The sequence below is a fragment of the Panthera pardus genome, unplaced genomic scaffold, assembly GCF_024362965.1.
Source record: "Panthera pardus isolate Hobbes unplaced genomic scaffold, ASM2436296v1 HiC_scaffold_24, whole genome shotgun sequence".
Lineage (NCBI taxonomy): Eukaryota > Metazoa > Chordata > Mammalia > Carnivora > Felidae > Panthera > Panthera pardus.
Window position 1 is genome coordinate 1,162,588 of NW_026526810.1, and position 20,440 is coordinate 1,183,027.

Below are 20,440 nucleotides of genomic sequence, written 5' to 3' on the forward strand. Positions count from 1 at the left end.
ACTTCTTCCTTTGCTGTAAACTAGGTTGAAGTATTTTCAGTGTTGTTGAAAGGCTCAAGCCACTTCTAAACAGCAGGCATTTCTGCTACCGTTGTTGTAAAGAAAGCAGGACCCCAGTGGGCACAGAGCAGTAAGTAAGCTCCATAAAGCCTAAGACCAAGATGAACACAATACCAATGGAACATCCAGTGAGAGAGCAAAGAGAGCATAGTGTCAGCTTAGTTTCACCCAGCCTCTTTATCTTGCCAAACCTTTCAGATAATAGAGCACGCATGTTTAAATTCAAAAGGGTTTTTATGATTATTTAATAAAATGGGGATGAAGTAAGCAAATAACTGTTGAGAAGTAACATTTAATTTCCAAGAGTGCCCTGAGAGACATATCATGGAGTGAAGCCATTGCAATTACTTGGAAATTCATTGTCAGGACCATTAAACTAATTCAGGCTACAGGAAAGTACCCAACAGTATCATGAAGTAGGTGCAAGTGGCCCGGGTCAGAAAATAAACATTGTAGCAACAGCATACAGGACTGGGTGGAGGGTTAGAAATTCCAAATCAAAGGCAAAATATTCAGCCAATTATCTCCCAGCTCAGGATCTTAAAGCATCAAAGTGCAGGGCTGGAAAGAGATTTGAGACACCCTCAAGGGCAATCAGTTCCCACTAGGTAAGAATATATTTCAGCCATACCAAACTGATGGATTTTGACGTGTTTTTAATTTCAGGTTTCACTTTTTATTTCGCTTCCAGCTCCCCATCTGGTCTGCTCCGCTGCTGCAAATGCCAAAAATAATATTTGTCATTGACCACACTGGACATGTTTAGGATGGGATTTAAAAATGGCTCCTCCCCATTTTAACACCAATATTGTACAGAGGAAATGGCAGAATACAGCCCCAGCACATTCAGCACTGTTTCCCTCTCTTCCAAATCTCTCATCCTTCCTTTGTTCATCACTGGTACCCAAGTCCTTCTTACCAGCTGACGGCAAATAATTTCCTTCAAGACAAACCATCATGTCTAATTCAATGGTGTATCTCTACCCTCCACCCCACTGTATGTATGTATGTATGTATGTGTGTGTGTATATATATATATATATAGATACACACATATATATATATAGAGAGAGAGATTAAATGCATTTAATTCAACATATTTTACCTGTATAATCATTTTAGTTGCCCCCTTCAAAAGGAAGAAAGTACTCAAAAAAATAATTGATATGGAAATAGAAAAATCAAGAAATTAGTTTGATGTTACTATATCCTTATTGGAATCTTTTACTTTGCTTGGGCTGAATACTGATGTAGTCGTGTGTGTGTGTGTGTGTGTGTGTGTACGCAAAATATTTGCACACACACATATATATATTCACATATATATACATTTGTGTACACATACATATACTCAAAGGCACTGTAAGAAATTAATATAAAGGGTCACCTTGATTTAAAACAGTATTTCTGAGCCTGTTTTCCTTCTCAGCATTTATATTTCTAAATAGACCTATCTCTGTTAAAAATTAGAGATAGTAGCCTCTATTGGGTCTTTTATAAACCTCAACAGAAGAAAATTAAATTGGCTATTGTTTTTTTTTAAGTTTCACAGTGAGATAGCTCTAGGAAGGTAAATGGAATATGTACCGGCTTGTTCTCATCTTGAAAACTTTGATGACTCTTTTATAGATTTTCTGCAAAGTAATTAAAGTCCAATTAATTGGAAAAATATACACAATGGGTATTCTGAATATTATATCTCCAACGGAAGCAACTTTTATTACCTTAAACGAGTGGCTGAGCCAATGTTGCAAGTTTAAATTCTGAGCTCCTAAGCAAATAACTCAAAAAACACACTCTTGCACTTTGCTAGCTTCCAAATAAACTCATCTCCGGTCGAGAGGTTCCTCACCTGCTTTGGGAATCCATTTTGCAGCAATCAGTCTGGGCAGTATGCTGGTATCCCGTTCGTATCTAATGGCCACACATGCAGAATTATGCTGTAAATACAATGATTTTCAATGGACAGGAGAGATTGACCACTGACAGGAATCCAAGGGGAATATTTCTATGACACACAAAAAAAAAAATTATCAATGAGTTTTTATGTGTTCTCGGAACCTAGACTTTTACTTCCCAAACAAACATAAATTCAGCCGTTGGCTACACAGTGCCCCTGTTTTTCTCCCATTTATGCTCTATTTGTAAATAATAGGAGTTGCCTTTACAATTCCACATTCTGAATGGATCAACACACTAAGGCTTTCTTTTTCATTCATATTCGGTCCAAAGGAGTCAATATGGGACTCAGCCCATGCTCTAGGCCAACCATTCAGGGACTCAGGCTGCTCTTATCTGGTAGCCCTTCTTCAAAACACAGCTCAGCGTTTCCCAGTTATAACCCAGCTGGCAGATGGGAGAGAGGAGACACATGGGGAAGACACACTTAGGTACAACTTTTATTATTTAACTGTAAACAAATCACTTTCACTCACTCTCCCTTGGCAAGAACTGCTCACATGGTCTCTCTCACCTGTAAGGGAGTCACATAGTTTGCCTCGAGAGGAAGAGGAAATGTGTTTGCTAGACACCTCGCTGGGCTCGGCCACGTTTTCTAGGCTTTGCCTCTGTTTGATCTGTTCTTTTCCATTTTCTTCCACCCTCACCAAAGAAATCTATCATGGGAAGATGATGATCCAAATGTTTTTTTCTTTATGACTTCCATTATTCCCCTTTATGAAGGTAACACAGACTCAAGTTTCAGATTGAACAGACATCATTCCGAGTGTACCACGCTACAAGAAATGGCCATCTACCTTAGGCCATTTAATGAAGAAGCAAACATTATAATCTAAGTTTTAAGATGAGAAATCTGAGGCCCAGGAATTGACGAGCCATTTACAGAAGGTAATTTATGGAGTTAGCTTTCCAATTTGTTCCCGAGATGGATTTACTAATACATCTAACTCAGCCGATTCTTTTACCAGCAAACATTTCATTTTGTTGTTTTATTTTGTACCCAGTTATTTTCTTAATCCCTTTCTCGTTTGCACTCCTTCTTCCAACTTCTTATCTAGTTATCTCTAAACAAAACACCTCACTCTGTGTATCCCTATTCATGCCTGTTGTGAATGAGAATAGTACTAGCAATATATTTGTATCAAGAAAAAGTCTGTTGTTTTGTAAAGAAATTAGAAGTAACAATATATGGTTAGTGGTAGCAATTTTTAAAACTCTTATGAAAGCCCAGCATCCTCACAAATTTTCCGTTACAGCTGACTTTCTTGAGGAAATAATTTAGTTAAGCAATTTATTTTTCTCTTATGGGGGTTTATTTCGTTGTTGTTGTCTAATATGTATCATTTCTAGTGTCTGGCATTCTGTTAGTTTCATTACAAATGTATAGCATTTCAGCTGCATTATTGTTACCTATATTTCTAGCTAGCCTAAGAACCTCTCAGCAATGTAAAACATTGCCTTCCTGGAAAAAATGAGTAGGAAAAGAAATTTCTTGCAACAGATTTTGAAAACAAAATTGGACACCATCTCTGTGGCTCTTTTTGGAATTCTTTCTATAACTTCATTAGCCAACTGATTCTTAGGCAACACTAGAGAGTTCAAACTGATTTTCTACCTCCCCTAGAGTATTATTTCTGTATATCACAACTTAGACCCTGTTAACATTATTTCATCTTCTCTTGTATTTTGGAGGCCAGTTTCACCTGTGTTACCTAAAGCTCAATCCCCTATCTTATTCCTGACACATGGAACCAGGACTCACAGAGGTCTCTCTTTCCTTTTTTCCTATTCCCATTTTCATAGGATCTAGTTCAGGTTTTGGAATCTTGGCTCTGTGTGGTAGTGGGCAGGCTGGGCTAATTTCTCTCAACTTCTGCTTTTTCTATGTCTTTGCAATGTAGAGTCATGCCTATATGCCAACCAAAGCCATACCTTGCAGAATGGTTGTTAAGGCAAAAGGAGGTTCTGTGCATCAGGCAGCTCTCTTCCAAGGTCCAGTACAGAGATGACACTCCACAAACATGACCATTCTGTATTCATTATCTATTGCTATATAATGGATTATAATAAATTTAGTGGCTTAAAGCAATGCACACTTATTATCTCATACTTGCTGTGGATCAGAGTCTGGGCATGACTGATTTGAGTCTTCTATTTCAGAGTTTCCAAAAGGCTATAATTAAGGTATTGGTCTGGTCTGGAATCTTATCTAAAGGCACAACGGGGAAAGAATTCATTTCTAGGGTGATGTGGTTGTTGGCAGAATTCATTCTTCAAGGGCTGTTGGACTAATGGCCTCAGTTCCTGGATGACTGTTAGACAGAGGCAGCCCTTAATTCCTTGCCTCTTCAAGATGGCAGTTTGCTTTATTAAAGGTAGCATGGGGGACAGTCAATAAAGAGACTCTGCTAGCAATATGGAACTTACAATCTCTTATAACCATTCACTAAGGTGAGATCCCACCATCTTTGCTATTTTCTATTATTTGAAATCAAGTCACTAGGCTGGCTTATGCTTAGGTGGGGGGGGGGGGATCAAACACAGCATACATATCAGGAAGTGGAGACCATTAAGCACCATCTTGAAGCTGTCCAACATACTTCACAATCATATTTCCCCTAAACTTTAGCTTCTGCTATGGCTTCGCCAGTATATCGCGTATTTAGTATATAAAAAGATATGAAATATGTTTCCTGTCATTTACAAAACTCATAGTGAAGGAGTTTATATTCATTCTTCCATTAAGCCTCTTTTACAAAAGAAGCAGAGATATTAAAAGAATGGACTTTCCAAACACGCTCAATGGCTTTCTGTGTGATTTAATGATCCGGCATGGGGAACCCGTGAAGAAGAAAATCCAGCAAGTCAATCAATCATAAAATCAGAGACTCCAAGCCTGGAGGACACAGTCTATCAACCGATCAATCAACACCTATTGTGCACTTGCTGTTTTCAAAACCTTTGCTAATTGCCAAAGTCCAGAGTCTGAAGGGGGAGAAGAAATACCACAATTGAAAAGGAGCTTGATAAATTAAAGCTGAAAATTAATTTAGCCCTCAATTATTTTGATATATAAACAAATGTTGAAGCCAGCTCCTTAGAGGCAGGGGAAAATGAAGGAGAGGATACTGCAGGGAGAGATGGAAAAAAACCGGCAAAACTGAAAGAATGCTGGGAAGAGAGGGCATTGCCAGGAGGCCACAGGGACCCAGCGACTCTAATTAGGGAAGTTGGCCAAGCATTTGGTTCTCTGTATGGAAATGAGAGGGAGGCATACACAGTTAGACTCTGGAGTGCCATGGGACCAGGAAATATGATTACACCACATACAAATCATTTAAGTTCAGAAGAAGGTTAGAGGAAGAGGGGCTAGGTTCATTCAGAGATGCATAATTGAACAAATACAAATCAAAACAGCAAGCAAGAAAAAAATCAGCCATGGAATTCTTTTTTTGTTTCTTTATATTTTTGTTTTCAACTGCAGCTCTATAGAGAGGGTAAGATCAGGATTTTCGAAAAACAAGTTTAATAATGGATTTTCTGTACATGCCTTTCTTAAATAATTCTGGAAGCTAAATATACACTGAAGCATTAAGAGAGAATAAAAAGAAATATTCAGTGTTTACAAGTTTGGGTGTGTTTTATTTTTAATAGTGCTGAACTCAAAGTTTCCTCATTCTGGTTTATGTGAAAGTCAAAAAGTGTCAGCAGTGTCATTAGTATTGGATTTTAAATGATTTTATCAGTCAAAACCATGCATTAGGCTTTCAAGTAAAAGATGGCAGATTAATCCAATGTACTTATTTTTCCTCTACTTTAAAACCTATTGAAGTGACAGCACATGTTTAATAAAAGAAATGAAAACCAGCAATTTGACTCCTAGGTATACTCCTAAAAGAAACTCATACATATGTTCAGAGAAAGACGTATAATACTAAGTTCATATCGGCCTTATTCATATAATCCCAAACTGAACACTATCTAAATGCCCAGCAACAGTAGAAAGTATAGGCAAAGGGGTAATAATTTCATGTTGATAACATGTGCAACTATGAGAACAAATGAAGTAAATACATGTAACAGTATGGGGAAATCTCCAAATATGAGGCTGAAGTTCCTTGAAGACACAAAATATATAATATAGGAACCTGCTTGAATAAAGCATTCAAACAGACAAAACTAATATGGTGTCAGGAAGCGGATGCCATGGGCGAGGCGAGAGCTAGTCATGATACACGCACAGAAGGAAGGTTTCTGAGGTATCTGTTAAGTATCTTTTTCTTAACTTGTGAGCTGGTTATACAAGTGCACTCTTTCTACAAATTAATCAAGTTGGGACCCCTGGATGGCTCAATCGGTTAAACGTCCAACTTGGGCTCAGGTCATGATGTAGCGGTTCATGAGTTCGAGCCCCGCCTTGGGCTCTGGGCTGACATCTCAGAGCCTGGAACCTGCTTTGGATTCTGTGTCTCCCCCTCTCTCTTCCCCTCCCATGCTCACACTCTGTCTCTGTCTCTCTCTCAAAAACTGAATAGAGCATTTTTAAAAAATTAAAAATTAATCGAGTTATATGCTTATATGAAGGTTTACGTATGTGTATGTTTTATTAACAAATTAGGTATGTTAACAAATGAATAAATACATAATCATTAGCAGGGCTGGAAAGATGGGAGGGGTGCCGTCAGCCTATGTGGCCCTTGTAGCATTTGTAAGAGATGGAAAGCTGATGGAAAGACCAGAAGAGACGATAAAATACCTGGGAGCTGAGAAAATTGCTAACACATGCAGGTGAAGGAGAGAATCTTTAAAAAGTGATTTTTTTTTTTCCATCAGAGTTCAGAATAATCTCAAGATGACAAGCAGTGGTGTCATACAAACAGAACCTGGGGGCTTGAGAAAATGTCCTGCTACCGAGACTGAACAAGGCAGATTCTCGTTCACAAATATGTAAAGATGACTGAGAATTCTCAAATATGCGAGGCAATCCACCTCTGTGAGAGAAAGCATTGAACCAAACACAGAAAATTCGAACACAAGGCGGGGCGGGCGGGGGGGGGGGAACTGTTAACATTGAAAAAGGAAAGCTTAATGTAGCAAGGTACTATTCACATAGTCGGAAACATTCCTGGCAACGCGCAGTCTTTCAGGTCAGGGAAATTTCTTCTATTACGTCTTCACATACTTTTCCTCTCTGTTCTTTCCTTGTGGAAATCCTATGGAGAATGTTCTGAAATTTTATTTTTGTTTATATATATATATATATATATATATATATATATATATATATATATATAATTTTTTAACATTTATTTATTTTTGAAAGAAAGAGAGAGAGAATGTGAGCGAGGAGGGGCAAAGAGAGAGGGAGACAGAGAATCCCAAGCAGGTTCTGTGCTGTCAGCATGGAGCCCTGTGGGGGGGGGGCTCCAACTCACAAATTATGAGACCATGACTTGCGCCAAAGTCAAGCGCGGGATGCTGAACCGACTGAGCCCCCCTGGGGAATCCTTGCTTTTGTTTTAAACACGGTCTATGTCTCCTACAAGCCTTCTGCTTCAGGAGCTTCACAGGGGCAATGTTGGATCTGTTTGGCTATGAATTGTGGTCTCATTGACATGAGTGGGCACATTATCCTCTGTAGGCCTCAGTGTCTTCATCTTTAAAGCAAAACATAATACGGGGATTATGGTATGGACTAAAGAAAATATGTAACAAAGTCTTCATCCTAACAACAAACATAAAGCTACCTTTCCACCAAAATATTAACTTTGTGCTAGGTAAACACGGGTTTGTTTTTTTTTAATTTTTTTTTATTTTAACGTTTATTTATTTTTGAGACAGAGAGAGACAGAGCCATGAACGGGGGGGGGGGGGGGGGTCAGAGAGAGAGAGAGAGGGAGACACAGAATCTGAAACAGGCTCCAGGCTCTGAGCTGTCAGCACAGAGCCTGACACGGGGCTTGGACTCACAAACCGCGAGATCATGACCTGAGCCGAAGTCTGACGCTTAACCGACTAAGCCACCCAGGCGCCCCGGTAAACACTGGTTTAAAAAAGAAAGTTTAGGGGAGCCTGGGGTGGCTTAGCTGGTTAAGCACCTGACTTTGGCTCAGGTCATGATCTCATGGTTCATGTGTTCGAGCCTCGCGTCAGGCTCTGTGCTGACAGCTCGGAGCCTGGAGCCTGCTTCGGATTCTGTGTCCCTCTCTCTCTGCCCCTTCCCCACTCATGCTGTTTCTTTTGCTCTTAAAAATAAACATTAAAAAAAAAAAGTTTATTGTATCCTACTTTCCTTTTCATCTGGTAACAAATTTTCATTTCACCTGACAACATCAGTTGTTTCTGAGCATTACTGAGGCAAAGAAAGAAAACAAAGTTCAGTATGGCATGGACATTATGTTGTAACGTCAGCTTGCAAGGTGACTGATTGGAATATTTAGATGGATTCTTGGAAAATGTTTTGATGACATAAAATATAACAGAGTGCACATGCTATTTGAATATAACTTTGTTAGCATATCTTCTCTAATCACTTTTCTTTTTGCTCATTTAATTCTTTAAATTATTCTTTTCTAATTTTTTTTTAAGTAGGCTCCACACCCAGCATGGGGCTTGAACTCACGACTCAGATCAAGACCTGAACTGAGATCAAGAATTGGAGGCCCCCCAATTCTTCAAATTATTCTCTGGTGAAGATACACACTGATCCATTGCCTAGAAATACATGTTTCACTTCCTCAGGGGCTGGAAAGTCTTTAAAGTCATGAGTATGACCTCAACAACTACCGACCGTTTCAGACTTAACTCTTTCCATGGCTTGAGGTAGAACCGTATGGCAGATGGCATCTCGTTCTTTTATCTCTCTTTTCTATTTTTAATTGAATTAAATTAAATGCGTATTTACTACCTCCTTCATTGTTTAGGATTTTCAATATTGTTCAAGTGAAATTTGGTGCCCCAAATTCCTAAATACCATCTTAGTTCTAAAGCTAGGTCACCAGAAAGCAATCTAATCCACTATTTTTCATGTAGAGAACAAGTTTCAGCTTCTCACACAAAATTCCCATCTGACTGCTTTGATGCAGCAAACTTCCTCTATTGGAGGTCTCCACAGGCCCCATCTTTAGTTTCAGAACTAAACTAAACTCTCTCTCTTTGAGAGAGAGAGACAGAGAGACAGAGTGTGATTAGGGGAGGAGCAGAGAAAGAGGGAGACACAGAATCTGAAGCAGGCTCCAGGCTCTGAGCTGTCAGCACAGAGCCTGACACGAGGCTCGAACTCACGAACCGTGAGATCAGGACCTAAACTAAAGTAGGGTGTTTAAACGACTGAGCCACCCAAGCACCCCTGGAACCCATAGAACCTTTGAGTTCATGTAGATCTCATGTTAGGATCAGTATCTCAAAATTTTCTTCTCACACCCACTTCCCCAGAGGAATCTGATTTTTCTTAACGTTGCCCAGTAAAGGAGGGTCTAAAAAGTCACCTCTCAAAGGCAGACCAGTGCTAATAAAATGGTTTAAAAAGAAAGCATACAAAGAAGAGGATATGATATTTGGAGTGGAGATTCTTTCAGAGTCTGGCTGCAGGCATAAGCAATTGTTTGGATTCAGATCCTAACGTGTGTGTGTGTGTGTGTGTGTGTGTGTGTGCGTGTGTGTGTTTCCTCCAAATTTTCATTGATGAATACCATATGTAGAGAAAAGTGTACGTAGCACAATCATAACTGTAAAGCTCCCTGAACAAATTGAGCATGCCCATGTAACAAGCAGCCAAATTAAAAAGAAATAGTATACCAGCTCTGTCCTTAGAAACTGCCCTCATGGCTGCCTTCAAGCGACCACATCCAACCAATGCAGGGGCTTCTCCTGTTGGCTGTGGAAGAACCGGCAGGTTTGCTTCTGAAACTTTGTTCCCTTGCCTCCCAACAACAAGGCTTGGGAAAATTTGGTTTAACCTGTTCATCTTCCTCATCTGCCATGTGGAGGAGTTTAATAGCAGTGTTATAGCCTGGGGTGTGGTTGATGCTCAATAAGGATTCGGAATATAGATCTAAAAGGAAAACAGGAGTTGCTATACAAAATGTCTTGGAATAAATTGTGACTCAGAGGAGAGAAAATACCAACGTGGCTACTTAGGAACGTTTGTATCCAGTGAACTATGATCATCCACATTTCTAATTAACGCCGATTTATTCAACTTCTCCTTTGTATTACAGTTAGGGCACAGTGTTGATATTTTGAAGCTACCTGTGCAGACTGTTACATCGCTTTTGCTTTTTATCTCAGGATAATAAAAAAATTTATAAATGTTCGCCATTAAAAAGGGTGTTTATCCTTACTGGGGTGAGGACAACTTCTCTATTTAAATTGTTCCACCCACTCGCTGTGCTGGGAACACGTTCAGAATGTTCACGCCTCTTTGCATGTCTCAAGCCAATCCTTCCATTTGAAATGATCACCTGGAAGGAAACCATGACTTGATAATAACCGATTTGAAAAAAAAAAAAAAAAAAAAAAAAAAAAAGCCAGGAACAGAAGTTGTCCTGAAATGTGTCAGACGGCCATTGTACAGTATTTAGCAGTTTAGACATGGTTCAAGCTGTTGTTGATATTGGAAAGGCTTGGAACTAGAGATGATGGTGAAAATCACTGCATAGAGCACAAAAGGAGGCAAGCCTGGTTGGCAAGGAATATTCAAACACAGGCAGGCAGCAGCCCTGTCCCCGTGGCGATCTGGCCGTTCGTGGCAGTACACCCTGGATGAAGGAAGTGACAAGCCAAGTGCAGTGTCAACACCTGCCCAGTAGACTGGACTTTAGTAAAGGGTGATAGTTGCTGTGGATTCTGGTCATTGGGACATAAATCTAACAACACATCCAGTCCTGTGTTCAGCACAGTAAGCTAAACTGTGATTTGCTGCAGGATGAGAGTGAAAGGCAGAAGATTTCAGGTTGAATGGGAATCCATTTTTGCATTAACCAAACATTTGCTGAGTATCTACCAGGTCCCTGGTAGAGAGAAGATGCAGGAGAAAACAAAGATGACAGTCGTGGCCTACACCCAGCTAGTAGGATCTTTTCAGTTAAGATTTAATTCTGGGGAACCTGGGTGGCTCAGTTGGTTAAGCGTCCAACTTTGGCTCAGGTCATGATCTCACGGTTTGTGAGTTCAAGCCTCACATCAGGCTCTGTGCTGACAGCTCGAAACCTGGAGCCTGCTTCAGATTCTGTGCTTCCCTCTCTCTCTCTCTGCCCCTCCCCAGCTTGTGCTCTGTCTTTCTCTCTCTCAAAAACAAATAAACATTAAAAAAAAAAAAAAGATTTAATTCCAAGAGTGCCGAGCCAGGTAAGGCTGAGACTGGGATTCTGGATGTCTTTGATGATTAATGAAAGATTGATACTGACCAGAACTCAAGGAGAAACCATAAGTAGACAAAGTTGGGAGTTCAAGGCAGAGAATTGATGCAGATCTAAACAGGCTTGTGTCCTCATCCCTCTGTCTATATAGAGCATATGCAGTATTCACCATCAAATTCAAATCTTAGTTTCTTTCCAAAGTCCTCTCTGGTCTCTGGTCTCTCAGTGAAAAGTTATTTTTCCTTCCTCTGAAATTATGTCTTTTTGACTAGGTCATTCTTATGGAATATGCTCTTACATTGCCTTTGTCTTTCATTATATGTGTGCATTTTACCTTGCTAATCTTACTGTAAACTACAAATCAGAGGCCATTTATTATAATACTATTTGCCCCCAAGTTTCCTAATATAGTTCTCTATTCATAACCTATTTCCATAAAAATTTGAGCTATGTTCAGCTGGAGCACAAATGTCTGGGTTTGTCTGTTCCACATTCTGATCTAGTCCTTGCAGACCATTTAGACTTGATTTTTCAGCCCACTCACCAGATCTCCCCAAGTCTTACAAATTGTAAGTACACACCCAAATTCAGAGATGTGGCTACCTAATATATGCTGCTTAGGATTTTGAAAAATTCTCAACCTTTATATACAATGTATATATTGCATCATATGCTAGATAACATATAATCACTTAAAACATGTAATATTGCATATAACTATATGTGTTATAAATCTACATCATATAAGTATATAATATAAATGTATACATATGTGTGTACATATGTATGCACATATTTGGTATATTTACATATAACGCATGTACATATTATATGCATACCTATCTACAAATAAGTATATATATATGTTTGTGTATACACATAGAATATTTTTATACACATGTACATTTCATATACCTAAAATATTTTCTTCTGTATTTACTGCTATTTTATTCTCTCTTAAACTCAAGTTCCCTAAGCATTTGGAAAATCATTTAAAAAAAAAAAAAAACTAAAGATAAATCTGAGATGAACAAAAAATACCTAAGGGATCTGGAGGACTTCACTCTTGGGGAAATAATAGAAATGACCAAGTGTGCGTAAGCAGGTAGGACGCTGAGGGAATTTCAGGAGCCTGTGATTGACAGTTTTCTGCAAGAAATAAAACGTGGTCTTTGGTGCCATCACACTAGCAATGCACAGAGCTTCATTTGAAGAAGAAGGAGGTGGAGGAAGAGGAAGAAGAGGAGGAAAGGGGTTTTCTATCATTCAGCCAAGAACATTCAGATTCAGCTTTCATTTTAAATAATAATCATTCTGTGTAAACAGAGCAGGAGGATACAGCAAGAATCTCAGCTTCTCTACTTCTTTGTCTACCTTCTGTCTATTACAGAAAAGCTCACCGTGACTCTCAGACTCAGGAAAACTAGGTATCCCTTTTAAAATATTGATTAACAGTAACAATAGAATACATGTTATAATTCTACTCCTCTTCCATTAGCTTCAATAAGGGGATCTTCTTGTATTCTTTCCAAGAGTGGAAATTTCTATCCTAAGCAACACATCTTTAATAACAATTAAAGCTTCTTTGGCCCTCCCCACTGGGGCCTCAGGCAACGGGTAAACCTCCCCCCATTGAGTTCTTGTATGTCAGCTTGTGGCCTGGGACACTTCCCTAGTGCTATCTTTAGAGGTAGACCTTGTTTGTTGTTTCTGGGCCACCAGTCTATCCCCTGACCCTTTTAAAACATGAACAGGTGGGGGTGAGGGGGACGCCTGAGTGGCTCAGTCTGTTAAACATCTGACTTCAGCCCAGGTCATGATCTCACAGTTCATGAGTTCATGAATTTGAGCCCCGTGTTGGACTCTGTGCTGCCAGCTGGGGGCCTGGAGCCTGCTTAGGATTCTGTGTCTCCCTTTCTCTCTGCTTCTCCCCAGCTCACGCTCTGTCTTTTTCTGTCTCTCTCTCTCTCTCAAAAATAAATAAAACATTAAAAAATAAAATAAATAAAACACAAACAGGTATTTCACCTCCCTGTACCTCAATTTCTTAATTGCTTTTAAATCAGAAATTAAAGCAATGATAGCAGTTACCCTCTGAAATTGTTAGGAGTGAATGAAATGTGTATGTATTTACATAGCCCTTAGCAGAGTACCTGGAAAATACTAGTGTTATAAAAGTATTGGCTATTTTTAGGGACATTCAGTATATGCACAGAATCCACACCTTTTTTCCTTACCCAAGTAACCTTCCTCTGTCATCTGTAGTCTTGCATCAACTTCTTAACTTCCTGCTTGCTTCTACTTCTGACCTCTTACATTTTCCCCATCTTGCACAAAGGAAGTAGAGTACTGTATTAAAGATTAAGTCACACTCCAAGTCTCCAGTGTTTTCTCTACTTCAGGAAAACAGCCTAGTTCTGACCATGGTGAAGACCTTATGAGGAAGCATCTGATTATTCAGAACCTACATAATTTGACATTCTGCTGCTTCTTTGACTTTATCCACTACCACTCATACTGTTACTGCTCCCTCCCCTAGTCACAATGACCAGCCGGTCCTCTGTGTTTCTGCTGCGGGGCCCTGACACTGCCCATTACACTGCCCATTACCGTTGCCTGGAAAGCTCTTCCTGCATATATACACACAGTTCATTTTCTTACTCCCTTCTAGTCTCTGTTGAGATGTCATTTTTATCAGACAGGACATTCATAATTTTTTTTAATGTTTATTTTTGAGAGAGAGACAGAGTGAGGGGAGGGAGGAGCAGAGAGAGAGGGAGACACAGAATCTGAAGCAGGCTCCAGGATCTGAGCTGTCAGCCTGACGTGGGGCTGGAACCCACGGACCTCAAGATCATGACCTGAGTGGAGGTTGGACGCTCAACGGACTGAGCCACCCAGGCCCTCCATCAGACAGGACATCATAAACACCTGCTTCAAAACGGAGAGCTAAGGGTGGAATGCTGTGGTTTGAATGTTTGTACCCTCCACCCCCAAATGTAAATATTAAATGTCCACTATTTGAGGACACAGCAAAGAAGACTCCACTCCGGACCAAGATAAGGGTCTTCACCAGAATGAGACCACACTGGTGCTTTGAGTTTGGACTTCCCAAATTCCAGAACTGTGAGAAATATCCTTTCTATTCTTCATCCACTTCCGGTCTGGTATTTTGTTACATCAGCCTAAATGGGCTTAAGACAAGCACCTACCAATCTCTACCTTGTTTCATTTGTGTTTAAAACACTTATTGCCAAATGTCATCTTATATATTTGTGTGCTTGTTTCGTTTTGCTTTCTTCTAATAATGAAGGCTTTAATCATCACTCTTTCTTTCTTCATTGTTGTGTACTTACTCCCAGATCATAGCAAAAATACCTGACACAATGAAGACAATGAGTGATTGCCGAGAGGAGAATCAAATTCAACATTGATTTAATTTTAGAAAACCTTTTAATGGTTGCTCACATTAACAGATTAAAGGGGGAGATCCTTATGATATTTCTTCAATAGAAGGGAAAAATTGATAAAATTTAGCATCTATTTGTAATAATAGTAAAACTCTCTTAAAACTTGGACTCTATAGAAGGAAAGTCTCTATCCTAATAAAGATTATCTATCAAAAACTCATTAGACTTTACAATAAACACTTAGAAGCACTGCTTTTAAATCAGAAACAAGCAAAAAAAAAATAGCTATCACTTTTATTCAATATTCTATTGGAAGTCTTTACCAGTAAAGTAAGAAAAAAAGTAAGCAAATAAATCCTGATCATAAGGGAGAATATTAATAATATATACATAAAAGAAGCCTGGGGCTGTCAACAGTTAATTTACTGAAATTAAGAATTTAAAAACTATTTAAAAAAAGAATTTAAAAAGTACAGTTAGGTTTCTGGATGTAAGACCAAAATAAAAAGTAAGGTGGTTTTTTTTTCACCCCAAAGTTTTCTTATAACTCTTTTTTTAAAAATTTTAAATTTATTTATTTAAATTCAAGTTAGCTAAAGCATAGTGTAGTATTGTTTCGGGAGAGAACCCAGTGATTCATCATTTACATACAAAACCCAGTGCTCATCTTAACAGGTGCCCTCCTTAATGCCCATCACCCATTTAGTCCATCCCCCACACACACCTCCCCTCTAGCAACCCCCAGTTTTTCCTCTGTATTGAAGAGTCTCTTATGGTTTGCCTCCCTCTGTTTTTATCTCATTTTTCTTTCTGTTCCTCTATGTTCATCTGTTGTGTTTCTTATACACCCTCAATACACAATTACAAAATGTAATTTGAACATACCACTTGCATTCCCGAAATGTTAGAAACAATAACCTTGGGACAAGTCTAACAACAAAGATACATGGACAAAATGATAAATCCTTATTTAATGGTGTTAAGGAAGGCAAAAGTAAATGATTTTTAATAGGTTTGCTCTATATTATAAGAACTTAATTCTCTCCAAATTAATCTATACAATTTAATGCCATTACAGCCTAGAGCAGATATGAACAGGCATTTCAAAGACAAATAAAAATCCAGACTCAGCAAAAAAAAATTACCAGCAAATGTTGGTGTTTGTTTACCAAGAAATAAAACCACAAAGGGATACCAGTTTGCATGAACTACACTGCAGAAAACAAACAAACAAACAAACACCCCAAACTTGAAAAGGCACATGATCCTAAGAGTTTGTATGCATATGACACATTAATCAGGTCATCTCGTTACACTTGTGTGAATGTAAATTAGTGCAACCACTTTGGAAACAAATTATCATCCTCTTGTAAAGCTGGAAAGGCTTTGCTGGTGTTTGTTGTTGGGCTTATCATTTATTTCCTGTCTCTTAGTCCAGTCCTAGTTTATGGTACTTATAAAAGTATAAATATCGAAATCAATGGAACAGAATGGGGAGTCCAGAAATAGATTCAAACATATATGGTCGACTGATTTTCATAAAATATATTGAGGTAATAGAGGAAATGAAAGTGTTTTTCTTTTTAAGCAAATAGTGTTGAAACAATTGATGTCCATATAGAAAAAAAAAATGAACTTCAACGGGTACCTCACATTGCATGTAAAAATGAACTCAAAATGAAACACAAGACTAAAGGTCAAAGCTAAACCTATAGAGCTTCTAGATAGAAACTTAGGAAGAAATTTTTATACAACACCGACAGCATTAACCATAAAATAAGGAGTTAAGTTGGACTACATTTAGGTTAAAAGCATTTCCTTTTGGAAAGACACCACTAGTAAAACTATAGGTAAACCATAGAATAGGACAGAGTATTGGGAAAACACATAACTGATAAAAAATTACATCCAAGAAAAAAATTCTTTAAAACCCAAATAAGAACACGAAAAATTGAATAAATCTGAGTTAAACAAGCCTACTACATGAACCCACCTAAGTATTTACCCAAAACGAATGAAAATAGATACCTACACAAAGACTTGTACTTAAATATTCCTAAAGGCTTTATTGACAATACGAAAAAATAAGATGCGATCCAAATACCCATCTCCTAGAGAATGGATGAACACAATGTGGCAAAATCAATCTATGCTATGGAATAGTATGTCACAATAAAAGTCGTAAACTCCTAAACCAGGTAACAACTGGATGAATCTCCATGGGTGAATCACGATGCTGAGTGAAAGAATCAGATATAAAAATGGTATGTTTCCATTTCTATAAAATCTGAAAGATGCAAACTAATGTATTTTGACAGAAGACAGATCAGCTCTTGCTTGTGATTGGTCAGGATTGGAGGCAAGGATGGATTGCCAAGGGGAAAGAAAACTTTTCAGGGTGATGGAAATGGTCCATATATTTATGATGGTGGTGGTTTAATAGGTCAAAACTCATCCCATGTGCATTTTAAATGGATGCTGTTATTGTATATAAATTTTACTTCAATGAATTTAATAAAAATGACATCATTAAGAAGATTAAAAGGCATGCCACTGACTGGAAAAACTATGTCTAATATATATAAGAATATACATTAAAAACATATATGTATGATATATAATATGTATGTGCCATATATATACACACAAAACTCTTGTATCCAGAATATATGAAGAACACTTTTAACTCAATAATAAAAATAGAACCTAATCTGAAAAAAAGGACAAATGATGTCAGTAGACACATAACAAGGAAAATAAGGAATGACCAATAAGCACAAGAAAAGATGCTCAACAGCATTCGTCCTCAAGGAAAGCAAATTAAGATCACAGTAGCTAAAATTTTAAAAAAAGAAAAAAGAAACTAAACTTACCTAGTGGATAGAGATTAATGGAAGCATAGTGGTGTGAACGTAACATAATGCAAACACTTTGAAAATGTTGAGTTAAACATAGACTTTACATACACCAGTTACATATGGTAAGTTTTACATATAACACAAAAATTTCTCTTCTGTATATACATCCAAGAGAAATAACAACATACACCTGCACAAAGCATATACTCATGCTTGTACATAAATATTTATAGTAAATATATTAATAATGGCTAAAAATAATAGAAACAACTCAACTGTCCATCAGCAGGAGAGTGGGTATGCAAATTATGGTGTCCAATGACATGCAAGTTAGAACTAAAAAGGAACTACCTACTTATACATGAAACAACATGGATAAATCTCAAAAACACCATGCTGGCAAAAGAAGCCAGAGACACCAAGTATATAAATATAATGTAAGATTATATTTACATGAAAGTTTAGAACACTCAAAAAAAAATCTATGACAGCTTATCTTGGTTGTTTGAGGGCACAGAGTTAGGAGTGGGGCTATTATTTGCAAAAGAACACACAGGAACGTTTGGGGATAATGAACATGCTCTCTATCTTGATTATGGGAATATACACTTGTTAAAGCATACCCAACCCTACGCTTAAATTTGTGTGCATTTTATTGTATGCAACTATGTCTTAATTAAATGGAATTTTAAAAACTCACAAGTGTGGTTAACATAAGAAAGAGTAAAGGGCATCCAGGAGGCTTCAAAGGCATTGGTGATATTTTTATTATCAGATGATATGCTGTGTATTCAGCACAAGGTTTTTTTTTTTTTTAATATTTTAAGCCTTCTATATGTACACCATATCTGTACTTTGTATGGATGAAATACTTCATAATAAAAAAATAAATTAGCTGTGATCTGGGAGATGATAGTGGCCATGTGTATAACTGACAAATATTAATATACTGACTATATTAAAAATTCCTGAAAATCAATAAGAAAAGATAAACAATCCAATAAAAATTGGGCAAGATCTATGAGAAGGAAATTCAATGAGGAGGAAAGATGAAGGTCAATATACATATAAAAAGAAGCTCCACTCAATAATAGAGAAATGAAAATTAAAACCATAAGACACCTATGATCACAATCAGAATATCACTGATTAAAAGGTATGATAATAGTACATTCTAATGAGGGATAGGAATTTAAACTGGTAGAACCACCTTGGAAATCAAATTTCAAGTCAAGTTGAGAAAGGAGCATATTCTGATCTAGAGAAACTCCCACAGATACTCAAAGATATGTATAAATGTTCCTATCAGCAATGTTAACAATAATGAAACAGGAAAAGGGGAAAGAGGAGGAGGAGGAGGAAAGGAGGAGGAGGAGGTGGAAGAGGAGTAGGAGGAGGAGGAGGTGGAAGAGGAGGAGGAGGAGGAGGAGGAGGAGGAGGAGGAGGAGGAGGAGGAGGAGAAGAAGAAGAAGAAGAAGAAGAAGAAGAAGAAGAAGAAGAAGAAGAAGAAGAAGAAGAAGAAAACAAGCTAAATGTCCATCAGCACTATACTTACAATGGAATACTATAACAAAATAAAACAAATATGAATATGTGCAAATTTCAAATCATAGTGTTGGGTGAAAATATTGAAATATTGTTCTATACTTATGAGTGTATACCATATATATTATATATATACATATATATGTATATATACACACATATATATACATATATACACACACACATATATACACACATATATACACACATATATATACACATATATATACATATATATACACATATGTGTATATATATGTATGTATATATATGTATAAAGTTGAAAACCATCCTAAACATTTCAGGATTGTATACCTATATAATTACGAAGAAATTCTTAGCAATGATAAACTTAGTGATAACATGAAGACAGTATCTTTTCCTAGTTAGGGAAGGATAAGAAGAATGTAATCAACACAAGGTTGATTCAACACAGGTGGCTTCAATCTTTTAGTGATAATTATTTCTTAAGCTGAACATTCATGATATGAGTGTTTGTTATGAAGGAAATAGAAGATGTAGGGAGTTGTCTGGTCTCAGGAAGCAGTCTTTTGATGGATAAGATGTGATTAAATTCTGCTTCTCTGACACAACTCAGTTGAGATAGCTCTACAAGACTAATGGTTTGGAATGGTAATGGATTCTGATTTCTTCCAAGACCACTTTAGTTTTCCAGGGCACAGAAACTGGTCTTCTTAAGATACAGGTATAATATATGAGGATTCAAGTAGAAAGCTATTATATCAAGTAGAGATGATCATTTCAAGTTCACAAAAGTGCGGCTACACAAAAAGTTTCATCAATATCCTCCATTTGTGTGCTTAATAACACAGGAGCAATATTCATGACAAAAGTTTACATCATAACTATGTAAAGAACACTTACAAATCATAGAAAGAAAACTGATACCAACAAGATACATGGACAAAGCCCATGAACAAAATATTCAGAAAACAGACAAAAAGAGCTAAAAACCTATACAAACATTTCTTATAAGAAACTAACAAATTGAAAATTAAGCAAAAAGGCAGCTTTTCTGTCCATCAAACAAGCAAATGTGAAAAAACAATGACAAATGATAATATTGCATAGAATGCAGTAAGAACGACATTGTCCAATGCAGCTTCAGAAAATGAAAATTAATAAGATCTTTCTGGAAAGCACATTGTTAAGATAAATTAATGCTTCTAAAATATTCATGTGTTCTGGACAAGTAATTAATATTGTGGAATATACTCTAAGGAGATAG

At 37.5% G+C, this 20,440-nt stretch overlaps 1 protein-coding gene across 1 annotated transcript in view; it reads right to left on the reverse strand.

Moving 5' to 3' along the window:
• Positions 1-288: 288 nt before the first annotated feature.
• AGBL1 (AGBL carboxypeptidase 1) overlaps positions 289-20,440 on the reverse strand; it is an 832,432-nt gene continuing 812,280 nt past the window's right edge. Inside the window, exons 23-24 of the mRNA XM_053888750.1 lie at positions 1,648-1,694; positions 289-775 (exon numbers count right to left, since the gene is read on the reverse strand). Coding sequence (XP_053744725.1) covers positions 1,658-1,694 — 37 coding nt within the window. The 3' untranslated portion in view covers positions 289-775; positions 1,648-1,657. The remainder of the gene's footprint in view (positions 776-1,647; positions 1,695-20,440) is intronic.